General features: G+C 34.3%; 1 protein-coding gene across 1 annotated transcript in view; it reads right to left on the reverse strand.

Moving 5' to 3' along the window:
• Positions 1-2916: 2916 nt before the first annotated feature.
• LOC149896444 (uncharacterized) overlaps positions 2917-13992 on the reverse strand; it is a 32373-nt gene continuing 21297 nt past the window's right edge. Inside the window, exons 10-26 of the mRNA XM_090117421.1 lie at positions 11945-13437; positions 11228-11656; positions 10517-10918; positions 9897-10172; positions 9313-9681; positions 8601-8936; positions 8068-8373; positions 7654-7929; positions 7050-7376; positions 6609-6717; positions 6028-6251; positions 5565-5673; positions 5070-5200; positions 4084-4383; positions 3801-3843; positions 3286-3467; positions 2917-2970 (exon numbers count right to left, since the gene is read on the reverse strand). Coding sequence (XP_089973547.1) covers positions 2917-2970; positions 3286-3467; positions 3801-3843; positions 4084-4383; positions 5070-5200; positions 5565-5673; positions 6028-6251; positions 6609-6717; positions 7050-7376; positions 7654-7929; positions 8068-8373; positions 8601-8936; positions 9313-9681; positions 9897-10172; positions 10517-10918; positions 11228-11656; positions 11945-13437 — 5366 coding nt within the window. The remainder of the gene's footprint in view (positions 2971-3285; positions 3468-3800; positions 3844-4083; positions 4384-5069; positions 5201-5564; positions 5674-6027; positions 6252-6608; positions 6718-7049; positions 7377-7653; positions 7930-8067; positions 8374-8600; positions 8937-9312; positions 9682-9896; positions 10173-10516; positions 10919-11227; positions 11657-11944; positions 13438-13992) is intronic.

Genomic DNA, 13992 nt, shown 5'->3' on the forward strand with positions numbered 1-13992 from the left:
ATCCCGAAAATCCCACGGGAACGGGAACTATATACAATATACGAGGTTTCCTTTGCGTGGGCGAAGCTGCGGGCGAAAAGCTAGCAGATAAATTTATTCAGTTTACAACTTTTATTTGAATTTCAAAAACCAAAGATATCAAATTGAAATAATGTTTTACAGCTTCATTGCGCCTCCTTTTCTTACTTACTATAGTGGTACAAATAGTATTGGCTCGTCGAATAAACCTCTGCCGTGGTGCGACTCACAATGCCATCTCACATCCTACAGACTGCAGGAGATACATAATGTGCTATAAGTTCAGACCCTATGTGTATATTTGCCCTTTTAAATTGTACTTCGATCCCGATACCAATGTAAGTAAATAAAAACTAAGGTCGTAAGTATGATTATCACTACATAGTATTTAATAAAGTATATGATGCCTTAAGTGTGTCTGTAGGCTTACTCTTAGATATATAAAATTACGTAACAGATTTTGATAGTTACTTTTTTATAGAAATAGAGATAGAAGAGAATATAGTTTTAGTGTACCTAGGTATAATTTGTTAGGTTTTCTAGAAAGCGAGCGAAGCCGCGCGCGAAATCTAGTATATAGTTATTATAAAGTTCATTTGTAATGAGTTAGGTATAATCGATTATATTATATGTTTTTAAGTTATTGTGAGTTTGTGGCGATTTTTCCATTTATTTCTTTGATAATTTATACAAAATAAGCTTGATAGAGTTTCTGTCCATTATATTTACCTATTCTGTAATAAAATAAAACCTATATCATTTAAGCATCTCCGATTATTGTAATTTTCTTTTTTTTTCCAGAATTGTCAACCATGGAAATCACCCAAATGCCACAAACCGAAACCGCCAATAAAACCCATACCTTCACCACTTCCCTGTCAACAAACAACACCTGCTCCAACGACAACAACAACATTACCAACAACAACTACAACTGACTCAACAACAACAACAAAGCCACAAAACGAATTCAGAATCGCTGCAGAAGAATCTTCATTAGAATCTACACAACATATATTTTCCTCTACACATCCTTCAAAATCAACATTACAACGCGTAGCTCCAACACCTAAAACAACAACAAAACAACATTCTGCATCAACAACAAAAAACATACCCTTAAAATTTGTACAACATGACGCATTAAAACAATCAACATCATCTATGAAAACAGAAAATCTACCAGGGCTATCAAAATCTGAATCAAAATCTTCATTATCATCAAAGATACCAGTCGTTTCAAAACATCCAAATAATTTACTTTCAACCGCTTCACCGCGATCACATAATAGTAACCATCTTCATATGATACCAGTATCAGAAGAAACTAATTTACCATCACAAGAAACATTAAGAACAGGCTCTGAATCTAAACAACTTACTAAAGATACATCGGAAGAAGAAATTGATGATTTACCGCTGGAAAATAGTCCATCATTACGCTTTGCGTTGCCGAGAAAAAGAAATAAGTCTGTTATAAAACATATGCCAATAACAACAACAACACCACCGCATACAACAACACCGCCACCAAAAACAACACCACCACCAACAACAACAACCACAGCAACACAACAGCCCACAACAACAGAACCGCCAACAACAACAACAACAGAACCGCCAACAACAACAACAACAACAGAACCGCCAACAACAACAACAACACCACCTACGACAACAACAACACAATCTCCTATATTTGTCCACGATATACCAAAATGTTTCGAAAACGATCACTTCCGAACGATCAATCGACCATATTGCAACATTTATTACTATTGTAACCACGGAAGAATGTCTCGGTACAAATGCCCAGAGGGTTATAAGTTCCATCAAGGAAATCAGGTAAGCATATTTATTTAAATTAAAAAACACGCCTTTGAACCCGCGGGTAAAATCTAGTATTTCTATATATTATTATTCTGCTTAATGCCTCACTATATTATGTTAATGTAAAATTTCACACAAATCCGTCCAGTAGTTTTTACGCAGTAGTTTTTACTCACAAACTTTCGCATTTATAATATTATTAGAAAATCGTATATGAGGACTGTGTCTGTGTACACGGCGGCGGTTTGAAACTACATATATCAGTGAATGGCTTTTAGTGTTGAAGGTGGAATGAAAAGTAGATTTTCTTCGTCCTGAATAATTTAATAGCAGTGGGCTGACTGAGTTAATTAATAATGACACTAATTGCATGTTTTGAATAATAGTTTCTAGTTATTAGCGTCAGACGATATAGACGGTCTGATTTTATGACGTGATGCGATGTGACATGTGTGTATTGATTTTAAATACGTTTCACAAAAATATGATTACGATTTTTGTAGAAATATCTACATTTTTTTAGTGTTTGGTTGGTACAATATAAAGTCTTTGAATTAATTGCTATACTTTTAACTACAGACTAAGTCAATTCTATGTCCTTTTAACACTTTAAAATATGCATACAAAACTATAAACATCACAGGTTAAAGGTAAATATTTTACTACTGATTTAATTTTATGTTTCAGGCTTGTCAACACGCTAATACTGTCGACTGCGTTTGACTTATTGCATCGAATGAACCATTATATTCCAACTTATTGAAAATTGCATAAATTATGGGATGTTAGTAATAAATAAAAAACAAATTTAAAACCAATCTTTTATTTCGATAAACACTTCGATTATTCGTTCGTAAACAAGTGAAATAAATTATTTATAAACAGTAATAACAGCCTTTTAACCCTGTAACAATCTTAGTACAAATAGCACCTTTTTTTGGGTTTTAAATTTTATTTTTGGCGCCATTTTGTATTTGACAGCTGTCAAACTTGACAGAAGGCCGTTCGATCGTTCCATTTTCGAAATCGCAGTCGTATCTTCAAGGATCTATGAGGTAGCGTCAAATATTATTTTTTCGTCTTCATAGCCGTGCATCCATTGTCTGATATTCGGGTACATTGCTGAAAAATAAAATTGGATTAAAATTATGTATTCGAATAATGCATAAAAATAGAGTAAAGGTGGACTGAGAGGTCTTGAAAAATTAATTAGTTATATGTATAAAAGAATTACATTTGTCATTAAGAGTTGGTCCGATCAATAATTTTTATAACTATTTTAATGTAGAACAAACTATTTAAGTCAGATTTTTTATCATTATCTAGCTAACATTAGACACTTTTAAGTACCTACGATATAAAAAATACATTTGTCAAAGCTTTTTTAAGTAGTTAATATCGTATTTTTATTATAGAATAAATAAAAACAATCCTTACCATTAACACAGCGTCATATTCAAAACCAGAACTACAGAACAGTTCTATCGCATTACCGGCCGCACACAAATAGAACGCATCACATCGTTCTGGGTGTGGAATGTTGCCGAAAGCGTCTGGCGCACAGATAGCGTCTGGTTGTGCGTCTGGCTGTATGATTGTGTCTGTTGATGTTTTTCGGTCTGGTAAAAAATAAGGTACAGGTTATTACTTATTACTTAGATTAAAAAAAATGTTGTGTGGTTTTATGAAACCACGGTAAAAGTGAAACTTAGGCACATAATTATCGTATTTGTACGATAATTATCGTACGGTTCCGAACACTGCTTTATACCAACTCGGCAGCCGACCGTCACGCGACATGCGCTACACAGACCAAAAAGTTTGAGACGATGTAATAAAAGTTTCACTTTAATATAATTTAACTATGATAGAGTCGAATCAAATAAAATAATAAATAATAAGTAAGTATTTATAAATAACTTGGAATATCATATTATTATTAGGTAGCTTACCTTTCATGGCTGTACAGCCGCTGTCTGATATGGCCACGCACGTCTGAAAAAAAAAGTGATTTTGATTATAAAAATTGCATGGACCTCCTGCGTTTTACGTTTTTTTTGGAAGTGAAGTGATTAGGCGCGTTGAAAGTAAAATTTCGGGGTCATATCATGGCAATAATGTCACGTCATGGAGTAAGGTGACGATTTCGGTATCTTTGAATCTTGCCAAAGAAGTTTTACTTCTGACACACGTGTAAGCACACGCTCACACGCTCTTTTTTATATTAAAACTTACCCGAGCGATTTGATCATACTCGAACCCAGCACTACAGTACAGTTGCATAGCCGTACCGGCTGCGCACAAATAGAACGAATCGCACAATTCTGGATGAGCTATATTCCCGAAATATCCCGGTTGGCACAATGGAGTTGTCGCTTCTACTTTAGGAGTGGTCACTTCAGCTTTAGGAGTCGTCAATTCGTCTTTAGGAGTGGTCACTTCATCTTTAGGAGTTGATTGTCGTTCAGAAGTTGGAACTACGGGAAGGAGTCCTTTTCTGGCAAAACAACCATTGTTTGATATTGGTGCGCAGAACTGAAAAAATACAGATAATATTATCTATACTAATATTATAAAGAGGAAAGGTTTGTAATTATGTATGTATATATGGTTTTCACGCATAAACTACTGGACCGATTTCAATGAAATTTAGCACACATATAGAAGGTAACTTGGATTAACAAATAGGCTAGGTTTTATCCCGGAAATCCCACGGGAACGGTAGATACGCAGGTTTTTCTTTGAAAACGCGGGCGAAGCCGTGGGCGGAAAGCTAGTTTTAAATATTTCCAGTTTTATAAGATGTAGATAGTTATTCATAAAAATAATTCGTTACATTTAAATTTATTTTATTCAAAATAATGTTATTTCAGTTCCCTTTTTTATCAATGATTATTAAGATCATACATCTTTAATATGCTAATTGAAAAAACTATTAAGTATTTCTCTAAATATAATTCTTGTTTAAAGAAAAATATAACCATACAATTTCGAATTTATTACTCCTAAACATCAATCTATACTAATATGACAAAGCTGAAGAGTTTGTTTGTTTGAACGCGCTAATCTCAGGAACTACTGGTCCGATTTGAAAAATTTTTTCGGTGTTGGATAGCCCATACATCGAGGAAGGCTATAGGTCATATCGTCACGCTAAGACCAACGGGAGCGGAGCCACGCGGGTGAAACCACGGAGCACAGCTAGTTTTAAATAAACTTACCTGAATATCAGGATCGTATTCGTGTCCCTCCTGACAGTTGAGCAATATGGCAACACCGGCGATACAGTTGTAGAACTGGTCACACCGGCTCGGGTGGGCAACATTACCGCCGCCGAAGGGGGGACAGATTGCTGCAAATATTTGTGCTAAAATGTGTCTGTTTGTCGGTCTTTCACTTCGAAATGATGATTTTGATTTTGTTTATGTCTAGAGATAGTAAGGTTACAAAAAGCTTGTAGAAATAAAAAAAAACTTAACTTTTTACTTATTTGCTTGTCTACCTGGTTAAATGGAACAGCTGAACCGATTTTAATGGGACTTTGATTATGAATAAAGTTAATGGAATTAAAAATGCAAGAAATAGCATATGTTAGACGAAGCAAAAACAACTAAGTACATACATATTCTAAAGTATAATATACATTTTTGATTTTTACAATTTCTTTGGTAATAGGTAGGTACATAATACTATGACTACATAATATGATATCTCACCTGTTTTCTCTGTTGTAGTTGTAGTTGTTGATTTATCAGTTGGTACAACCGCATCAACTTTTGTGCTGCTTTTCGCGAAACATCCATTTTCAGATATTTCCACACATTGCTAAAAGAAAAACAAAGAATATGAATATATTAAAAACTAGCGGTCCGCCCCGGCTTCGCCCGTGGTACATGTTTACGTTTTCTATACATAAGAACCATCCTCGTACTTCAAGGAATATAATAAAAAAAGAATTATCGAAATCGGTTCAGCCGTTCTCGAGTTATGCGCTTACCAACACATTTTGCGATTCATTTTTATATATAAGAAGATTACTGAGTCAATTTTAATAACATTTCGTAATTAAAGTTGAAATTTGAGGTAATTTTGTGATACGCGGGCAAAGCCGCGGGTGGAAAGGTAGCAATTAATAAATCTATTTCGAGAATCTATTTTCATTTAATATAAGCTACTTACCCCAACAGCCTGGTCATATTCGAAACCATTCGAACAATTCATGAACATAGAAACACCGCCCATACAAATGTAGAACGAATCACATTTGGTCGGATGCGGCATGTTCCCAAAAACGTGTGGAGGACATGCCTCCTCCATGTGCGTTGTTGTTTCTACATCCTTGGCATTTTGTGTTGTTTCGTCCTTGGTGTTTTGTGTTGTTTCTGTGTTTTGTGTTGGCAAGTCTATAAAACAATGTACATTGTACAAACTCAGACATTTATTTATTATTATTAATTAAATATAGACTTCTAGGAACACTTTTGAATCGTGATAAAATATTTTTACCATTTATTTTTAGAAAAATAAACTTATCTAAATATTTTCATGCATGACCACAAGTATCTAACTTGTTCTCCTAAAGTGAAATTGACTGTACATTTCTACTCAAAGTATACTTCTAATAACGGTTTGTTAACCAAAATTTTATTTTACAAAATTATAAAGAATAGAGCGGGTTCAAATACCTTTGATTGAAGCGTCTGCTATAAAACTAAATATCAAATTTTATTTTATCCATGGTTTTCCTGTATTTTACTTACCAACAATTTTAGGAGTGGAAAATGGCTTTTCCGTCATCACAACGGGTACAGATGTAGCGGCTGAGCTGTTCCTAGCGAAGCATCCAGTATCGGATATGGCTACGCATTTCTGAAAATATACAAAATATTTATAATATTAAGGTGGCTTCCAGAGGCTTAAAAAAGGAAAATAATAATAAATTTATTAGCCCAATGTTTTAGACGACGTAAAATCTTGAACGTGCTAAATAAACTACTAAAACTTTTTATCTGTTAACAATTTGGCAGGAATTTATCAAAGTAATTGAATTGATTAACGAAACAAGCTTTTCTCAATCTAATATATTATTATAACGTTTTTTCCTAATAAAATAATATCGATTATCCATACGAACATCCGTACGAACCGTATTATACGGAACAACAATTATTAGACCTCTTATTCTGTTACTTTTAATTTACCTGTACACTCTCATCATATTCGAATCCAGAGGAACAGTTGACATACAGAGGGAAACCAGAAACGCAGATATAGAAGGAATCACAACGAGTTGGATGTGGTATATTCCCAGAGAATAATGGCGGACATATTGTTTCTTCGTTCTTATGTGTTGTTACATCAGCATCTTTATCATTATGTGTTGTTACTTCGGCGTCTTTTACATTGTGTGTTGTTATTTCGTCATCTTTGAGTTTATATGTTGTTAGTTCGGCATCTTTGACGTTGTGTGTTGTTGTTGTGTTCTGTTGTTTTGCGTAACAACCGCTATCGCTTATTGTTACGCATGTCTGAAAGCGGGAAATAATTATGAAAATATATTAATAACATTGTTAAATTTACATTTGTGTGAAGCTATCTTTTTTTTCTCTCATTAATGTCCTACAACTTAAAACTCACTGAAAATGCAAGTTTTTTTAGTATTAATGGCTGCAGATTAAATCAAAAGAGTTTTTATCGCCAAATACCAGAATGTAACTGGTATTTCTGACCACACTAAAATTCAATCCTTATCAAAATCAAGACATTTTAATAAAATTGGCAAAACTATCAGCAAAAATCACTCACCTGACGATCATGGTCGTATTCAAAACCTTCCGAACATGTCAACAGAAAATGACTTCCAGCTATGCAATTATAGTACTTATTGCAATATACCGGATGGGGTATATTCCCGTAAATTTCAGGAGGACATATTGGTGCTGTCGTTGTAACTTTAGGAGTAAGAACAGTACTAGATTGAATCGTCGTTAGTTCTATATTAGCATTGCCTGACGTAGATGGTTCTTCTGTTACTTTAAATCTGGTTGCGAAACAACCATTTTCTGTTATTGTTACGCATTCCTAGAATGGGAAATTTGGTCATTTATTCAAGTAATAGGGGGCGACCTTTATGTTTTACAGAAGTATTAATTCCGTCAAAAAAAGTATGTAATAAAATAAGCAAAAAATTTCTAAGCTCATAAAAAACATTTCACTTACCTGAAGAACGTGATCGTATTCAAATCCCTCCGAACATGTTCGCAGAAAATGATTTCCAGCTATGCAATTGTAGTACTTATTGCAATCTACCGGATGGGGGATATTCCCTACCACTTCAATAGGACATATTGGTGGTGTTGTTTCTTCATTTTTATGTGTTGTTACGTCGGCGTCTTTGTCGTTTTGTGTTGTTAATTCATCGTCTTTGACATTATGTGTTGTTATTTCGGCATCTTTGACGTTTTGTGTTGTTGTTGTGTTCTGTCGTTTTGCGTAACAACCGCTATCGCTTATTGTAACACAAGCCTGGAATTATAAGTTTATAGTATATTTTTAAGTATGGCCTTAACGAGTGGATAATATTCAAATATATTTGGGATAATATTGGGGATTGTTTATTTCCATCTTTAAATGATGGAAAATATTAGTAAAATTTCGGGCGGGTTCGAAACCCACCTTGTGATCGATTTTTCCTAATATCTTAAAAATTATAAAACTATACAATTTTGAAGTTAAAAAAATATTTCACTAACCCGAACATCTTGATCGTATTCGAAACCTTCCGGACATGTCAACAGAAAATGACTTCCAGCTATGCAATTATAGTACTTATTGCAATATACCGGATGGGGGACATTCCCTATCACATTAATAGGACATATTGGTGGTGTTGTTTCTTCATTTTTATGTGTTGTTACATCGGCGTCTTTGTCGTTGTGTGTTGTTATTTCATCTTCTTTAACTTTATGTGTTGTAACGTCATCGTCTTTGACGTTATATGTTGTTACTTCAACGTCTTTGACGTTTTGTGTTGTTATTGTGTTGTTTCGTTTAGCGTAACAACCGCTATCGCTTATTATAACACAAGTCTGTAATTATAAGTTTATAATATAACTTTAGTATGACGTAAACAAACGGCAATTTTAAAATAATAATAATTGTAAAAATATTGCAATATGTGATTTCAACCTTCAAATCATAAAAAAGGTAAAATTTTACCGTTTTATTTAGTTACTTTTCCTTATCGATAATGTTTTAAACCAAATTCGAATGAGCCACTCCCTATATTTACTACATGTCTTTACAAAATTATCCAATATATATGATTTCATCAAAAATTAACAGAAAAAGTATCCAAGTAAAAAAAATGACCATTTCAAAAGTCAAGTCAATTATTAATACCAAGAAAATAAAAAAATAAGCAAAACTACGACATTATCAAGCGCAAAATAGCATTTTACTAACCTGAAGATCGTGGTCATATTCAAACCCATCTGAACATGTTCGCAGAAAATGATTTCCAGCTATGCAATTATAGTACATATTGCAATATACCGGATGGGGGATATTCCCTACAACTTCCAGACCACAGATTGGTGCTGTGGTCGATTCATCATTTTTATGTGTCGTTACATCGGCGTCTTTGTCGTTGTGTGTTGTTATGTCGTCATCTTTGACTTTATGTGTTGTTATTTCATCATCTTTGACTTTATGTGTTGTTATTTCATCGTCTTTGATGTTGAGTGTTGTTACTTCGACGTCTATGGCGTTTTGTGTTGTTATTGTGCTGTTTCGTTTAGCGTAACAACCGCTATCGCTTATTGTGACACAAGTCTGTAATTATAAGTTTATAATCTAGTTTTAGTATGACATAAATGAACGGCATAGTGTAAGGACAAAAAATAGTGCAATTTAAAAATAATTATTATGAAAATATTGCAATTTGATTTCTCAAATTATAACAAAGGTTAATAAAATTATGGTTCCATCTAATCTATTAATTAAATAAGACAGCAATGAAATTTCCACTTCAAAAATAGTTCACTAACCTGAATATCGTGATCGTATTCAAAGCCCTCCGAACATGTTCGCAGAAAATGATTTCCAGCTATGCAATTATAGTACATATTACAATATACCGGATGGGGGACATTCCCAACTACTTCAATTGGACATATTGGTGCTGTAGTTGATAATTCAGGAGTTAGAATAGTACTAGATTGACTTGTTGTTAATTCGATATTATCATTACCTGATGTTGTTGGTACCTCTGTTATATTATACCTGGTTGCGAAACAACCATTTTCTGATATTGCTACGCATTCCTGGAAGTGGAAATTTAATTTAGAAAGTTTCCTAGGTATTTAAGAATCTAGTATTCCTAATTGTAATACACGTAATAAGCTAACGAAAAGGGTATGTATTGTACATATCAATAGAGACTACTTTTTTTTCCCTTTATATTTTGTAAGTTAAAATTATAAAAAGAGTAGCTAAATTTGATAGTGATATATTAAAAATTTAAAGTAGAGCCTGTTTTCGAAATTTCAGAGCTTGATATGTTGAACTGCAGCTAAAGAAAGAAACCACCTATTACAAATACTGATAACATCGTAGAAACATACGTATCGTAATCGAAAAACACGTTATAATTTAAGAATTATCTTACCTTAGTAACGTTGTCAAATTCGAAGCCTTGTGAACAATTCAAGAGAAAAGCGATTCCAGCTATACAAGATATGTATTTATCACAATAATGTGGGTGTGGAAGAACTGCTATAGAATTTGGTGGACAAACAACAGATACAGTTGTAACTTCAGGCGATGAGCCTGTAGTAGTTTCTATTGGATTATTTGTTGTATCTATATGTGTTGTTTTTTCACCCTCTGTTGTTCCATCTATATCATCAAGTGTTGTCTGTTTGATTGTCTTAACCTCCAAATCGGGTACGTCTGTCGGTTCTTTGGTTTCAGTTTGTGTTGTTATCTCTACATCGTTTGTTACAGTTGATGTTGTTACGTTGTTGTATCGTGTTGCGAAACAACCATTTTCGGATATGACAACACAACGCTGAAATAATTCGTAAATAGTTGTTTTAAAATCAATGGTTTTTTTAATTTTGTTTTTAAATATTCTTTGTAGAAAAAATGTTTGTGATGTTGTTGAAATTGTTTAAAATTTAGAAATTAAAGTATTTTAATGTATTTTAATCGTGATTTAGTTTATGATTTAGACGAATACAAGCAAGAATGTTTTAACCGACTTATTGTGTATTGTAAATATAAAACGTACATTATTGTCAACAATATAGAGGTGGGCAAAAAAATATCAATATTAAAAGCTTAAATAAAGACATTAATACAATCAAAAAGAACTCACCGCAGTGACTTCATCAAATTCGAAGCCGCTAGAACAATTCAACAAGAAAGCCACACCAGCGATGCATGAATAATATTTATCACAATAATATGGATGCGGTAGTGAAGCTATCGAATTTGGTGGACAAATAACGGATGCGGTAGTTGCTTCAGGTGCTACTGACATTGTAGTAGTTTCTACTGATATGGGTGGATAGTTAGTTATAGTATCATCTGTACTACTGTCTGTTGTTGGAACAATTGTTGACATATCAACAGTATCTGTTGTTACTGTTGTGTCGTCACCGATTGTTGTTTGTCGTATTGTCTTCACTTCCAAATCTGGTACTTCTGTCGTTGTGTGTTCCGTTTTTGTTGTTTGTTCCACGTCTGATTTGGTTGTACTGAATCGTGTTGCGAAACAACCGTCTTCTGATATTGGTACACAAGTCTGTAATAAAAGTTTTGTATGCAGTTAAAGAGTCTCATTTTCAGAAATATTTGTAACGCTCGTATAGTTCTCGAAGGACCTCGAAAGGTACAAATTTGAATTTCAACTAATGTGCATTAAAAAAAGTAATAAATTCTACGCAATTATAATAACAACATCTTTTTAGCTGTTAAATTTACGGGCGTTAATACTAAATGGAATTAAGCTTACTTCAACACACTAACCAACTTTGTTTTACACTTTCATAACTGTTGCAAATTTCTGAACAAAAAAAATAAAAAATCTTACCAGCGTAACTTCATTGAACTCAAAACCGCTCGAGCAATTTAGCAGAAACTCTACACCCGCGAAACAGGAGATATATTTATCGCAATAATTTGGATGCGGTAAAATTGCTATCGAATTCGGCGGACAGAGAGCGGGCGCTGGCGTACTCTGCGTTGTAGATATTGTTGTACTATAGTGTTGCGTTGTTGTATACACTTCGGTTGTTGTGTAAACATCTGTTGTTGTTGCATCCGTAGTTGTTGCATCCGTTGCGGTTGCATCAGTTGTTGTTGCATCTGTTGTTGTATAACTATCCGTTGTTGTTGCATCAGTTGTAGTTGCATCTGTGGTTGTTGCGTCGGTTTTTGTTGCATCTGTTGTTGTTGCATCTGTTGTTGTTGCATCTGTTGTTGTTGCATCTGTTGTTGTTGCATCTGTTGTTGTTGCATCTGTTGTTGCTGCATCTGTTGTTGTTGCATCAGTTGATGTTGCATCTGTTGTTGTTGCATCGGTTGTTGTTGCATCAGTTGTTGTTGCATCGATTGTTGTTGCATCAGTTGTTGTATAGCTGTCCGTTGTCATTGCCTCAGTTGTTGTTGCATCTGTTGTTGTATAACTATCCATAGTTGTTGCATCAGTTGTAGTTGCATCTGTGGTTGTTGCATCTGTGGTTGTTGCATCTGTGGTTGTTGCATCTGTGGTTGTTGCATCTGTTGTAGTTGCATCGGTTGTTGTATAACTGTCCGTTGTTGTTGCATCAGTTGTTGTATAGCTATCCGTTGTTGTTGCATCTGTTGTTGTTGCATCGGTTGTTATTGCATCGGTTGTTGTTGCATCTGTTGTAGTTGCATCGGTTGTTGTATAACTGTCCATTGTTGTTCCATCAGAAGTTGTATAACTATCTGTTGTTGTAGCATCAGTTGTTGTTGCATCAGTTGTGGTTGCATCAGTTGTGGTTGCATCCGTTGTTGTTGCATCAGTTGTTGTTCCATCAGTTGTTGTTCCATCAGTTGTTGTTGCATCTGTTGTTGTATAACTGTCCGTCGTTGTTGCGTCAGTTGTTGTATAGCTATCCGTTGTTGTTGCATCTGTTGTTGATGCATCGGTTATTATTGCATTGGTTGTTGTTGTTGCATCTGTTGTAGTTGCATCGGTTGTTGTTGCATCTGTTGTAGTTGCATTAGTTGTTGTATAACTATCTGTTGTTGTAGCATCAGTTGTTGTTGCATCAGTTGTGGTTGCATCCGTTGTTGTTGCATCAGTTGTTGTTCCATCAGTTGTTGTTGCATCTGTTGTTGTGGCATCAGTTGTTGTTGCATCTGTCGTTGTGGCATCAGTTGTTGTATATCCATCGGTCGTTGTTGGAACGCGTGTTGTTGGGTCTCCACCACCCACTGTTGTTGTAATATAAACAGTTGTTGTTGGAACGCGAGTTGTTGATGCTTCATCATTGACTGTTGTTGTAACGAACTCAGTAGTTATTGGAACACGTGTTGTTGATGCTCCACCGTCATCTGTAATAATAATAATTCATTTACTTGAAGAAATAGTTTACTGAATTTCAGATTTTATAATTTTATATTACAGAAATCTACAGGGTGTCCCACCGTTGGTATACTAAGCTCAAAGAGGTTATAGTTTTGCATACACTGAGTACGTAAAAAATACTTGAAAAATTCCAGACGCATTTTTTTTTTAAATAGATGAATTCTTAAAACTCTATGTGTACACCCCTAACAAGCAACCCGCCCAACTTTGGCACCCGCACGTGAGCTATCTTTTAAAATTATGTTTTCATAGACAAAATGCACACAATAGCGAAGCGGTATATGCTGGCTGCGCGAAGTAAGAGAAGAAAACATGGATTTTAAGGAAAAATTTTGCAAAAATTTTTGTCGTAATTTTGTTGTTTAAGTATTTTTTACGAGATCAGTATATGCAGAACTACAAATCCCTTCGTGCTTAGTATACCCATAGTGGGAAAGCCTGTATACCTACACCCTGTATGATTCATAATCATATTAAAGGATTTAATTCATTTTTATACGTGTAACCGTTTCTTATTTAAT

Source organism: Colias eurytheme, chromosome 28 (assembly GCF_061535395.1).
Source record: "Colias eurytheme isolate Ceu_HAF_F1 chromosome 28, ilColEury1 Martin Lab GWU primary, whole genome shotgun sequence".
Classification (NCBI taxonomy): Eukaryota; Metazoa; Arthropoda; class Insecta; order Lepidoptera; family Pieridae; genus Colias; species Colias eurytheme.